Below are 13,958 nucleotides of genomic sequence, written 5' to 3'. Positions count from 1 at the left end.
GCAGCCTGCCCCAGGGAGTGGGGGCTAGACGACGACTGGCAGTAGCCACTGAGGCAAGGTGGGTATAGAGGGTTGGGGGTTCCCCTGGGAGGGGAGACCCAGAGAGTGGGTTACTGCTCGGGCAGAACCTCTCCCCCCCGGTAAAGGCATAGGGTCCGGGAGGGACACAGGGGCTTGAGGCGGGTGAGACACCGGCCAGCAGAGGGTGCTCCGACAGCTGGAATTGAGCTAATTCCTGAAGCAACCAGCAGGAGGCGCTGCAGCGGTGAGTGCTTGACCTGCTACACCATCTCTTCTTACCTCCCTCTCCCTCTCCCCCGCCAGTTTTTCCTTTTCTCTGTCATCCTGTCTTCCCCTCCTCCCCCACCGGCCTATTCTCCCCCATGCCCATTGGCCTTTCAAGCTGGTTCCAGCCCTCATGTGCAGCCCCCTCCTCATCTCCTTTCACACCCCTGCAGAGGTAGAGGGGAGGGCTCCTTCCTCTCCCCCACACTCTCACTGCACAGGGCCACTGGGATTTTTCAGCTGCCCTCTGGGCCCACTTCTCGCCCACCCATGAGGTCATCAGGCGGAGCAGGGGAACCGGCTGCAGGGCTCTATGCTCCCCAGGCACCAGGGTCAGTGGGCATTTGGAATGAACCGAGTGCAGGATCAAGCACCGACACCCCCTCCCACACAGTGGGCCGCTGGGGGCTTTTCCCCCACACAGCCCTGGCAGCATGCATGGGCCCGGACCCTGCACCAGCAAACTGGCACCTGGCTTCACAGCCGCGTGAGCAACACAGTGAGAGCAGGGCCCTCCCCTCTCAGCCCTGCCCCGCCCCAGAAAGTGGAGCCCCAGGTTCCCAGGCTAGTCACAATTTTAAATCAAGACTGGGGGTTTTTTGTAACCAAAAAAAAAAAAAAAAGAGAGAGATGCTCTATTTCATCCAGGAATTCTTTTGTGCAAGTCACATGGGGTGTGTTATACAGGTGGTCGGACCAGAGGACCCCAATGTGCCCGTCCGGCTTTGGAATCTGTTTAAATACTGACACGTATGAAACGCTGGACACAGGAGTCACTTATCCGCTCCCGCGAGCCGCCCGTTTCCGCCCTCCATCCCTGTGTATCGTCCCATAAAAACCAGAGTTTTCCACTTAAATATGAATTTGCTGCCAGTTCGTTTTCCTGCGATCGTGACACCCTGCTCTAGTGCAGTTGTTTTCTTGTAACCTCTTATCCCGGACCAAATCTGCCTGGGTCGTCACGTCTGCCAGCTGCACGGACGCCCCATGGCTTGGCCTTCGTTACCTTAGCCGGATAAGGTGAAATCAACACGACACCCTCGTCTCCCAGGTGAATTGGCTGTAGCTCATTAAAAACCAAAGACCAATCCTCCCCTTGGCTACACCCGCACAGCCCCCCAGCTTGCATGGCTGTGAACGAGGGCAGACCGGGGGCGGCTACTCAGCCTGGAAGCCTTTGAGCCATTCAGCGTCTCCCTCCTGGAGACTGCCGCGCTGACCCCGCAGGGTTTCTGCAGCCCGGCTCGCTGGCCGGTTACGGTTTCTTCCTGTGGCTGTGTTTGTGTTTGAGGAGGTGCTGCCGGCGGATGTAGGCCTTCCCGCACTCGCCGCACTGGTAGGGCCTCTCTCGCTCCGTATGGATTTTCTGGTGGTCCACAAGGTGGTGGTGCCGGTTGAAGGTTTTGTGACACTGGGCACACTGGTAGGGCCGCTCCCCGGTGTGGATCCTCTGGTGCCGGATGAGGTCGGAGGGACGGGTGAAGCTCTTGCTGCAGTACGGACACAGTATGAGCGATCCCTTGCTGCGGTCGGCATGCACCCTTTTGTGCAGGACGAGACACCTCCTCTTGGAGAAGTGCTCCATGCACTCCCTGCACGTGTATGTCCTTTGCACACGAGGCGGCTGGTATTTGCTCAGACTCGATTTGTGAGCCAGCCTCTTGACCCGTTTGGTGATCCCGCTGGAACCGTCTTCAGTCTGGTTTCGGGGCTGGGACTCAGGGGGAGCCGCTTGGCAGGAACGTTCCTGAGGAGCCGGGAGCCCGCAGGCCCCCGCAGCTGTCTGGTGTCGCAGATGCAGCAGAAATTTCTGCTTGGCTCTGAAACTTTCCCCACAGTTTGGGCACTCGTACAGCAGCTCGTTTGCGTGGCCCTTCTGGTGGATGATGAGATTTATCTTCAGCCGAAAGCTCTTCCCGCACACTGTGCATACAAACAGTCTCTCTCGAGTGCTCTTTCTCTGGTGGTGGATCAGGGCCCCACCCCAGTGAGCGGAGTTCACTGTCCTGCTCTCTGCGTGGTTTCTCTGCTGTGTTACTGAGCTGCATGCAACCTCCCCGGCTGTTACCTCCCCAGGATCCTGGAAATCCTCCTCTTCAAACCTTCCCAATAACATCCCTGGCACCTCCAGGTTTTCAGGAAGTTCCTCCCCAGGGCCCTGGTCATGCTCCCAAGGGCCCAAGACAGCTTCCTCTTTTGCTCTTTCCAGCAACGTCCCTGGCACTTCCTCCACTTGCTGCACCTCGGTTTTGATCACAATCCCCTCATCAGCTGGAAATTAAACAGAATCCAGAGATTATTCACTCCATCGGTTTGATATGAAGGAAACCTAAAGGTTCGGACTTTCCTGATTCCTCAGGAATCTCAGGGGCTGGGTCCTGTCACGCTGGCATAGTGCGAGGCACTGGCTGTTTAGAAAGAGGCAGACATTTCCCATCTCCGTGTTCACAGAGGTTAGGAAATGACCTACTATTAGCAGAGTAAAACTGACCTCTGGGCCTGATCTGGGCTTTCAGTGACACACAGGCCTCTCACGGCCTCACTGCACAGGGTGAGTCGCACCAGGAGACTTCCCTGTTGGGTAACCCGCTTCCCAAGTGGCCTCAGGCTTCTCTCCAAGAAGACAGGCTTTAGAGTCACCCTTGAGTGATCCCGTTATGCGTCTGAGGTTTTGTCATGGACAGCCTGACGTTAACAGCACGAGACATGGAGGCTGGGTTTGACTGGTCAGTGATTTAACAAAGTCACTTGGCAGTTCCTCTCTGGCTGAGAACTGAGAGGATGAACTGTAAGAGCCACGTCCCAAAGCTCTCTAATTCCAGACATGGAACGACACTGCCGGCAGACTCTGACCCTGGCTGCACCCAGAGAACTGAAGAGGAAACAATGGGCACGTTTTAGTGCAGCGTCGGAATAGCAGCGGTGTGTTTTTAACAGCTCTGCTCATTAGCTGATTTCAGTCATTTTTGGTTCTGAACAACCTCAAAGCTGGGCTGAAAGAGTAGGCCAGCCCCCCTACCATCAGACATGATCGCTGGAGTTACAGGAGGGAGGAATCGGACCATCGAATGCACTCCATTCAGTCCTGTGTGATCAGAGCAGCTGTGGAGGGAATATAATTAACATACCAGCTGTTCCTTCTCTGAAGCAGAAAAAGCCAGTGATAGCATACACCATGGCATTTCTTACTCTTTACAACCTTTCTGGTGGACAGTGGGATTTACAGTCATTTCTCTCCTCCCTGAGACTATCTGCATCTCAAAGGCCTGTCCTGAAATTGTCAGGCAGAGACAGGCAGATGAACATCACGCCGTCCCCCGAGCAGCTTAGTGCTGTCTGGGCTGAGGCACCTGATGAGGTGACTTAAGAGTTGCAACAAAACACAAACGTTGCTTTCTCCAAATACCTTCATCAGAGGGAAGAGGAGGGGACCAGCTCTGCTTCACTGACTCCTCCGAACACTCAGAGGAAGGACGGGTGATAGGAGGCATTAACTGCCTGCAGTTGGTGAGGACTGGTAGGAAGCCGTGAGGAACATCTGCCGTGAAGAGATGACAAGTGCTGGTTACCACTGGATTACATACAGCAAGAAGGCACTCATAAAGACAGGATTTATTGCTCTTGCTGTTTCTGGTTGGGTTAGTCAGTTACTCACCTGGGCTGCGGTGTGGTGGGTCTGTTGGGATTTTACTTTCCTCCAAGACCCCTTGATCCTGCATATGGGGTTCCTCCTCTTGTTTGATCTGTGACAGAGTGTCACTTGTCAACATGGGGGATTCCGGCCCTGAGAAAGAGAATTACGTCATTTTACCGATAGCCACCTATTTAAAAGCAGCATTTTGGGCACAGGGATTTCATCCTCACTAACATTTGCAAAGCACTTTGAGCTCCAGGGGAAGATGGTTTTGGAAAGCAAGTCAGTAGTTAGTCACTGGGGGATATACTCCATCAGTTATGGCTGGTGTCACAGCCTAGTGAAAAGCACGAGTGTCGTTTTCACTAGGTCATCCCACAGCAGTGAAAATCCAATCCCACCAACACAACCTCGCCGTGTGACAGACCTCAATCCCTGAAACTAAGGACCTGGGTTCTCAGCCCCAGGCTCACAAACTGATCGCAGTCACTCCTTCCTTTATTGTTAAATGGGGGAGGGGCCCCAGCTAGGCGGCAGGAGGGATCCTGGTATAGACAGAATGACAGATTTCGAAGGACTCGGAGCTTCAGATTAAGGAGAAAGTTACACGGCTCTCCGAGTAGCATGCCTATGGGTGTGCCACTGTAGGTGCGTCTGGGCGGCCGCGCCTCTCAAAGAATCTAGGTAGCAGCGTTCGGTCGGCCCGCACACGCGCTCTCCCTCCCTCGTGGCCTGCCTGGAGGCCATCTAGCGCTGCGCGGGTGAACCAGCCTCCGTTCCTTCTCTACCGCAGAGCTCCTTGTCGAGAACTCCAAAGTCGGGGGGCAGGAGCACCCACAGGGTCACGCGTCTCGGAAAAACCATCGTTACGGCACAAGGGGAGTAACGTCCTCTTCTCTGAGTGCTGTCCCTATGGGCGCTCCACCACAGCGACTTCCCAGCGGTATCCCCCGTGGCGGGCTGGGGCCTCGGGGTGCGGTCTGTCACTGACGATAGTGCTGAGGAGCCAAAGATGGCGCGAGAGGCTGAGTCCCGAGGAATCGCGCCAAAGCATGGGCAGAGGCCCTGCAGATTTCTGAGATGGGGACGTCTTTAAGAAACGCGACCAAGGGGGAAACGGCTCTCGTGGAGTGCTTGGGATTCCTGATGGGGGCAGGAGGTTACACGCATGTAACAGTGGTTAGGGCAACCGGAGACCCATTTCGAGAGCCTTTGAGCTGATATTGTGGAGCCTTTGGATCTTTCTGCGAATGAAAGGAAGAGTTTAGGAGACTTCCTGACGTCCTTAGTCCTGTCCAAATAAAATGCTAGGGCTCTCCGAACAGCCATCATATGCAGTATTGCCTCTCTATGTCACAGGGTGGTTTTGGAAAACAGGCGAGTTTCTCACGTACAGTCGAGTGTGTGGAGTCAAACGTGCATGCTGCCACATGCCTGAGAACCTGGAGGCGCTTCCTGGCTGGGGTTTGTGGGCTGGCCTGGCCTGTCCCTATGAGATTCTGTGCAGTGAGAGGAATGCGCTCAGTGCCCTGCGTCGAGCTTGGCACCAATAAACTCCTGCTATTGAACTGGGGTCAGGGTCGATTTCTGGGTATTGAGCTGAAGCCCCAATTGTGCAACCATGTGCATAGTCTTCTGGGTGGCCTGCAGGGCATCTTCGAAGGAACGAGCCTTGAGAAGGCAGTCGTCCAGGTGTGGGTAAATGACAATACCTAATGTTCGTAGGCGCACCACTGCGACGGAGAGGATATGGGAGAACACAATGGGTGCGGACAAGAGGCTGAACAGGAGCACTCTGTACTGCTGATAGCCCTGCCCAAAGGTAAATCGCAGGACTCTCCTGTGCGACAGTCAGATTGAGATGTGGGAGTCGGCGTCTTGTAGGTCGAGGGCCAAGAATCAAGCTCCTGGTTCCAGTTACAGAATAATGGCTGCTAGTGTGACCACCTTGAACCTTTGCACCTTCACGTATCTGTTTAGTGCCCTTTGATCCAATATGGGTCTCCAACCTCCCATTTCTTGGGGATCAGGAAATATCTGGAATAAAACCTTTGCCTCGGAGGTGAGTAGGGACTGGTTCTATGGCTCCGAGGCATAAACAGGTGGTCTATTTCCTGGCATAATAGTCTCTCATGAGAAGGGTCCCTGAAGAGGGACCAGGGGAAAGGAGAGAAGGGACATGAGGTGGATGGAGTAACCCTTTGAAACAGCCTCTAAGGCCCATTTGTCAGAGGTGATGATCTTCCAGCTCCTGAGGAAGACTCAGGCGACTTCCGAAGGGATATGACAGGTCCGTACGTCGCAGCAGCTGTTGCAAGGAGTGGATGCTTGGGCCCTCGACCTCATAATTTGGTGTTTTGAGGACGAGGGTTAAGAGGTGAGGATCGGGAGACTGACGGCTTGTGCTTTTTACATCCTGGGCCTCTTACACTGTAGCTCATAATATCATTGTGCTGGGGAGAACTGAGGTGGCTGGGATCTGTGAGGTGGCTGTGAACTGAATTTCCTTTTCCATCCCAGGGTTTAGATTCCTAAAGCACGTAGTGTGGCTCTCGAGTCCTTTAAGGTGTGGAGTGATGCCTCTGTTTTGTTAGCCAAGAGTTTGGGCCCTTCGAATGGGAGGTTCTCAGCTGCTGTCTGCACTTCCTCCGGCACCCCCGAGAGGTGTAACCAGGACGCCGCCTCATCACCTCTGCTGTCGAGACTGAACTGGGCCCTCTTGCACGATGGCTTGAAATTGTTCCTTTTGCACTTCTGGCAAGTGGTCAATGAAGACGTTGGGTTCTGCATAGTTCATGTAGTCGTATTGGGCCATTAGGGCTTGATAGTCGAAACCCTGAATTGTAAAGTCATGAAGAGTATGCCTTCCTCCCCGATTGGTCGAGCCTCTTCCAGGCTCTGTCACTGGGGGTGGATCTAATGTGATGTCACTTTCCTTGCATGTTAACAGCATCCAGGATGAAAGAGTTGGGCTGACAGTGAATGAAAAGACCAATCTGCCTCCTTGAGGGACACGTAATATTTTTTGTCTGCCCTCTTGCAATAGAGGCCGGTGTCTGCCAGATGGCCTTGGCAGAGTCTAAAAGCACCTCATTGACTGGGAGGGCAATTCTGGAAGAAGAAGAGGTGTGCAGTATGTCCAAATTTGTGGTGTGAGTCTTTCACTGCCTCGAAGGGAATTTGCAGAGCCTCACCCATCCTCTTAGTAAGATCTTGGAAAAGCTTAAAATCATCAGCTAATGATGGAAGAGGGGGCATCACCACCTGATCTGGTGAGGAGGAGGAGGAGATGTTCATCAGTGGAGTGGTTTTCACCTCTAGTCTGGCCTCCTGTTGCTTGAAAGTTTCTTCCCAAGCCTCTGGATACAGAGGCCAGAGGAGACTGTCTGGAGGACTCTCTGTGGGAGATTCTAGATCCTCGAGAGGTGTGGGGCCTGTGGGCTGCCCATGGATCCCAGTAAGACCACTGAGGGGGAAAGGGCATGGGTGTCACTACCCACGGGGGACCATACCAGGAAGATTGGAGATCTGAGCATGGGTGCAGCTGTGTAGGTCTCAAATGCTGTAATGGAGGGTTGTGACGTAAGACCAGAGAAAAGCGGTCCTCCTGGTCACTGAGTCCCCACTGGAGTGGGGTGGGGCTGATAAGGGCTCTGGAGGTGAATGCCCCGGTGCCAATGGTGGTTCTGGGGACCGAGATGGGCTCGGTGCTGGAGCCTGGGTACCGAGTAGTGGGGACTCTGGTTCCTCCATAACCAGAAGGTCCCTAGAGAAGCAGAACTCTGGTAGTACCACTGTGGTCGATGCTGACTCGTCAGTACTGACGGCCTTTTATGTGCGGCTCGTTCCAACAGGAGCTGCTTTGAAGTGCTCCGTGCCAAGGATCGTTTTATTGGCGCCGATTTTGTAGAGACGGTACCGACAGTGGTGCCCGTTCCCCAGCCTGTGCCCCGTGGGTCCCTAGGCGAGCTCTTGGTGCCGTGCTTCGGAGTCATCGGTGCCAAGGTGACCAAACACACCGGGGATCCCCTTTGGCTGGTCAAGAGCTTGGTTTGAGGGCTTGCAGCCCTTTTTTCTAGAGACTTTAGAGGGGGAAGTCAGCCGACTGTCTCTGCGATTCTCCCTCTCTGGAGGTTGAAGACTCTGGAGCGGATTCAGGACCAGGGTCAGATGCCAGTTTAAGAGCACGCTCCACGGGGAGGAGTTTCCAGTTTTGTTGCCGGTTCTTTCGGGATCTAGCCTTCAGCTGCTGGCAGAAGCTGCACTTCTACAGACTACGTGCCTCTCCGAGAGATGCAACAAGAGTGTCTGTCCACCACTGGCATTGCCTCCCTGCAGGAGAGGCACCTTTTAAAGCACGGTGGGAAACGGTCATGCCCCTACTTAGGTGCCAACTTTATGGGTGCTCTGGGGCTGGAGCACCCACAGGGAAAAAAGAGTGGGTGCTCAGCACCCACCGGCAGGCCCCACCAGTCAGCTCCTTCCCCTCCCCCCAGCACCTCCTGTCCGCCGAGGATCAGCTGCTCAGCGGTGAGCAGGAGGAGCGGGGGCAGGAAGAGGTAGAGCGAGCACAGAGCAGAGGGGGGAATGGGGCGGGGAAAGGCAGGGTGGGGGCGTGGCCTAGGGGAAGGGGTGCGGTGGGGGCGGGGCCTGGGGCAGAGCAGGTTTTGAGCACCCCTCGGGAAAAGGGTCGACAGAGGATTAAATTTTTTTTAAGAATCAAAGAAATAAAATGCCACGTGGCTCTCTGGGCACGACAAAAGCTAACGGGAATGCTAAGGACTGAAAACATCATGCTCTGCTTCCGGGCTAAGGGCGACTGAGAAGGAGCAGAGGGCAGACTGCCTGGGCCGTGCTAGATAGCCTCGAGGCAGACCACAACGGGGAGAGGGCACGAGCGCGGGCCGGACAGACCCTGCTACCTACATTCTCCAACGAGAGGCGCAGATACACCTCCAGTGGATCACCCACAGGGACGCTACCTGAAGAAGCAGCATCACTCACCTGTGCAAGGCTCCACAGGGATTTCTGCCTTCTCCGAGTCCTGCTGATCCCGGACACATGGTTCTTCCCCTTGCTCAATACGGGCTAAGATGTCAGGCTTGGAAACGGCATAATCTATTTCAAAGGAAAGAATGACAGCAGGGGGCACGACTTTACAAAGAATTTGACTGTTTATACAGCACCCTTAGCCCGTGCTTGGCGCTCGGAGGACAAATAAAGGAACAGTTCCCTGAGCAGCTCAACTTCTAACTTAGATTTACCAGCATTTGCTGCGTCAGTGTGAGGCACCAGCTACAGAGATCAGCCAGGTAGGGAGCCCCTGGGTGAGGGAGAGAGACTGTACCAAAAACACACAATACTGACAGCCAAGTAAATCCTGTTCTCTCCATTCCATCCACAGGCCTTTACAGAGCCTTCAGATCTCAGCTGTCCAGCAGGAAGGGAGGGTCTTTGACACAGGAACTCCGTATTAGCCAGTGGAATTCACCCTGCAGATGCACATGGGGATTTCTCCCAGGAAGAATGTTAAGGCTCTTGGATGGTTTGCCAGGGGAACCATGTGCTGGACAAGGATACAAGGCACAGTCAGATCTTCCTGGGGCAGCCAGTCTCTGACCTGCTCGTGGTGTAACCAGGGCCCTTGCTATGAAGGGATGCTGGTTCTGTGACCCCTCTCTAGGTTTCATTTGTTGTTGCTACCTTTGAGCGCTCCCCAGTGACCTGAAGATGGCAGGGGTAAGAGTGTCCCCGACCTCCTCTGGGAGGATGCGCCAGTCTGGGGCCCGCTGTTGAGGAGGTCCTGCCTCCTGCTCCTCCCAGTCTATATCTGGGTTCCAGTACGTGTCAAGTGCCTGGTGTAGCGGCCTTGGAGGGCAGGGCAAAGAGCTCCTGACATAGTCTCTGTTACTTCTTTGTGCTGGAAGGAGCTGGCGCAGGGCGGCGACTTTCCAGAGGATGGTTCTAAATATGCGATATTCTTTTGGGGAGAAAATTACCATTTAAAATGAAGGCAGGAAAACATTATATTTAGAAGACTAAATTTCTACGCAAATCGCTCGTGGGTGAAGGCAGTTTTGCATCAACACTCCAAGGAAGGGTGGTCTCGCGGGGAAGGCTCCCAAGACCTGGGTCCAAACCCAGCTCTGCCACAGAATCCACATGCGACCCCGGGCAGATTTTCAGAAGAGCACGGAATGGTGGGAGCACGGCCCTTCTGAAAATCTGGCCCCGGTGGTGGGGACTGTCTCTAAGCCTTTGAAAATGTAGCTCTTAATCGCTCTGGGCCTCAATTCCCCATCCACAACATGGTGATGCTACTGCCCTACCTTACGGGGATTTGTGAGGATAAGGCCCGTGGGTGCTACCTACATTGATGGAGCATGTATAAGAATCAAGATAAGTCAGGAGTGGACATCACCAGATTTCTGTAAAGAGGACTCGGGCCGGAGCCGATAAATGCAGTTATCCAAGGGAAGAAAGCACAGGACATGGAGAGCTCAAGCCACCACTGGGTAACTTTCACTCTGTTCCTATGGGAGGATGCACGGAGTTGATCTTTCAGAAAATCTTCGAGCGCTACCAGCGCCGACCTAGCAAAATGCAACATGAGTGGAGGGTAAGTCCGAGCTGGATTCCAGCCCAGGAACTGCGCACAACTTACCGCTTCTAACGAAGGAGGGAGAACGGATCCTTACCCAGCGAGATCAAAGTCTCATAGTTCCCCTTCATCACGTTCTTGTAAAGCTCCTTCTGCCATTCGTCCAAGCTCTCCCACTCCTGCTCATTGAAATAGACGGAGACGTCGTTGAACGTCACCGGCACCTGGAATCACACGCATTGCATGCTCAGCGCTTTCTGCTGCTTTTGTACCATCCTGTTAACAGCCCCTCACATCTTTTATTAGTTATGAGACAAGGAGCACAAACAACCCCCTGCCCCACTGTCACCACAGGCCATCACTATCGCTCTGGACAAGGCAGGGCAGCCTTTCTTCCTTCCCCGTACCGTAAAAGGACTTCAGGACCTCCTCACCTCCAGGGGACTGCTGTTGCTTAAACCTTCATCCCTCTGCAGGCTGCTGACAAGCCTCACTGTGTATGTGCTGGGCCCACATACATCACCCATCCCTCCACCAGCCACTTCCTTCTTGAATTTGCAACTACAGTTCCGTAGCTCATGGAGCATCCCAAAGTGGTCCCAAGAATTCACAGCATGGTGAATGAACAAGACCATCTGATAATTCTATATTCTATTTTGCTCGCATCCCTGTTACCTGGGGAACCTGCCCCTTAGTGCCTGGGGGGAGTCTCAGGATCCAGAAGTTCCTGTTTTTCAGCAGGTTCTCCACATTCTCCAGCCTCCTCTGCAGCAGATTATTCTCCTGGACCAGAGTCTCCAGCACGGCCCACTTACTCTCCAGCTGGTTCTCAAACTCCACCACCGTCCTCTCACAGTCTATTAGTTTCTTCTCAGTCGTCCCAGTTCTCCCCTCCAGGTTCAGCCACCGTGTGGTGTGAGCCTCCACCTTCCTCTCCATGGCTTGGATTGAAGTCATTACAGCCACGGAAATCGCTGCTGTTCCCAGGTGGGTTTCTCTCACAGTTTGTTCCGGGACGGCAAGGGGTTGTAAAGGCATCACCCCCTGTTGCTCCGAGTCCAGTTCCAGAACCTGTTTGCAAGGACAACAAATGAAAACTGAGCCCGAGGTCGTACCCTAATCTAGCTATAGAGGCAAAATTAGGGTGACCAGATGTCCCGATTTTATAGGGACAGTCCTGATATTCGGGGCCTTTTCTTCTATAGGCGCCTGTTACCTCCCACCGCCTATCCCCATTTTTCACACTTTCTATCTGGTCACCCGAGGCACAACACAGAGCTGCTCCCAGGCTCCATGCTGCTCAGCACTGCCCAGGTGCGGCAGTCACAGACCTACTGATATTTTCATCACAGGCTTCAGGTGGGATCGCAGACCTTATCACGTGAAATCTAGCGACACAGGGCGGGGTCTGACGACAAGACTCAAGGGGTTTACTGTGGCCCCATTAGCGGCAATTCTATTAAGTGGGTGGCCTCGTTTTTAGATCCCATCACCGGCCACAATTTGCCAGGGTTCAAGCAGATTCAGAACCCACCTTCCAACCCCTGTCGGCACAACCCGTCTCCTGCTACCCATGCGGGATACCCGGTGGTGCCAGGAGAGAGTCTCGCCCCCCAACAGACGTTGGCCCAGTGCCAGATCTGACCTTCCCAGCTGGTCTGGCTAGTCCCCGGGAGCCCCAGGACAGCCGGCGGTGCCCACCGCAGGGTTTGGCGTTTAGATCTCGGAGGGGTCGCTCTGGGACCCGCCCAGGGCCGGGCACGCTGGCACCGGGACCGGTGACAACGGAGCAGCGCTAGGCCACGGTCTCTGCTCGGACACGGGCCGGGTCCCCACGGTCCTGCCCCGGCGCGCTCGGGTTAATTTCCCCGCTAACCCGGAAGGTGCCCGCAGCGTGCGGCGGACCCCGGAGCAGGAGAAACGGGCCGGGACCGCCCCGCCCGCGGGCAGCCCTGGCCGGGCCGGGGGGGAGCCCGGAGCCGCCCCGGGGCTCAGCCCCAGCCCGGCCGGGCAGCACCGCGCTCCCGGGGCCCCCCCGCCCGCCGGGCCCTTACCTGGGCAGCGGCCCGCTCGGCCATGGCCCCCCCGGGCGGGGCTGCTCCCGCGGGCCCGGCCCGGCCGAGCCCCGCTCCCGCTGCGGGCTGGGCAGAGTCCCGGCGCCGCCTCGCCACGGGCCGGCCCCGCTGCCGGGCGGAGCAGAGCGAGCGCGGCCCGCAGGGAGGGAGGGAGCCGCGGCCTGGCTGCCGGGGCCGGGAGCGGCGGAGCGGGGCGGGGCGGCAGCGGCCCCTGGCGGCGGCAGGCGGGGCTGGGCCGGGAGGCCGGGGCCGGCCTGTGCGGGGCCGCCGGGGCCAATCTCCGCCCCGAGCGCGGCTCGGTCTCGGCTGTGGCAAAGCCCGCGGCGGGGGTCGGGAGCCGCTGGGTCCAGGCTGCGCCCTGGCCCCGGCCCCGGGTGCGAGCCCGCCCGCGGCGGACGGGGGTGCGGACCCCGCGGGGCTGCAGCAGAAACACCCGGGGCTGGGAGACCCCTGCGGGGCAGCCCCGCTCCTGGGCTCAGGCTGCCCCTTCAGCACAGCGAGCTGGGAACCCGGAACCCCACACCTCACCTGAAGGGCTGGACTGGGGCAGACCCATGGGCCATGGTGCCCAGTGCCCTGTCTCTGACTGGGGCCGGTGCCAGGTGCCCCAGAGGGAATGAACAGACCGGGGCAATTATCCAGGGATCCCGCCCCTGTCATCCACTCCCAGCTTCTGGCACTCAGAGGTTTAGGGACCCCCAAAACACGGGGTTCCATCCCTGCCGATAGCCACTGATGGACCTGTCCTCCGTGAATTTATCTAGTTCTTTTTTGAACCCTGTTCTAGTCTTGGCCTTCACAACATCCTCTGGCAAGGAGTTCCACAGGTTGACTGTGCGCTGTGTGACTACTTCCTCTTGTGTTTTAAACCTGCTGCCTGTTCATTTCATTGGGTGACCCCAGGGGTGAAAGTAAGTTAGAGGATTTAACAGTAAGCGGGAGTCCTGAGCAGGGGGCGTGGCCTCAACCAGAAGAGGCAGGGCCAGGGCTCCAGCTGCGGTCGTGGGGGCTGGGAGCCCGGGGCCCTGTAAATCACCAGCGAGCTACCAGCTGCAGAGGCGGCTGGGAGCCCCGGGGCTCAGGAGCGATTCAAAGGGCCCAGGGCTCCCGCTGCCGCCACCGCAGCAGAGCCCTGGGGGCTCCCGGCTGCCACCGCTACCCTGGGGCTCTGGGCTCTGACAGAGCTTTAAAGGGCCTGGGGCTCCACTGTGGTAACAGCTGCCGGAGCCCCAAGCCCTTTAAATCCCCGTCGGAGCCCTGCTGCCCGAGCCCTGGGATAGCGGCAGCCGAGCTCTGTCGGGAATTTAAAGGGCCCCAGCTGTGACTACCGTCTCAGCCCTTTAAATCCCCGCTGCAGCCCCGC

At 56.4% G+C, this 13,958-nt stretch overlaps 1 protein-coding gene across 3 annotated transcripts; it reads right to left on the bottom strand.

The window, feature by feature from the left end:
• Positions 1 to 919: 919 nt before the first annotated feature.
• On the bottom strand, positions 920 to 13,270 carry LOC140905765 (zinc finger protein 783-like). 3 transcript variants are annotated; one of them, XM_073329205.1, is made up of 7 exons: positions 13,124 to 13,270; positions 11,196 to 11,591; positions 10,618 to 10,744; positions 8,924 to 9,037; positions 3,941 to 4,069; positions 3,692 to 3,823; positions 920 to 2,556 (listed from the first exon to the last, which is right to left on the bottom strand). In XM_073329205.1, exons 1-7 carry the CDS (start codon positions 13,253 to 13,255, stop codon positions 1,541 to 1,543), a joined length of 2,046 nt encoding a protein of 681 aa, XP_073185306.1. In that variant the 5' UTR covers positions 13,256 to 13,270; the 3' UTR covers positions 920 to 1,540. The 3 variants fall into 3 exon arrangements, with proteins under 3 accessions (XP_073185306.1, XP_073185307.1, XP_073185308.1); XM_073329206.1 differs by lacking the exon at positions 13,124 to 13,270 and adding an exon at positions 12,575 to 12,784; XM_073329207.1 differs by lacking the exon at positions 13,124 to 13,270 and adding an exon at positions 12,166 to 12,417.
• Between the last annotated feature and the right edge of the window lie 688 nt (positions 13,271 to 13,958).

The sequence above is a fragment of the Lepidochelys kempii genome, chromosome 2 (assembly GCF_965140265.1).
Source record: "Lepidochelys kempii isolate rLepKem1 chromosome 2, rLepKem1.hap2, whole genome shotgun sequence".
Lineage (NCBI taxonomy): Eukaryota > Metazoa > Chordata > Testudines > Cheloniidae > Lepidochelys > Lepidochelys kempii.
Note: the sequence above shows the minus strand (reverse complement) of the source record. Positions and strands in the feature narration are given on the sequence as shown.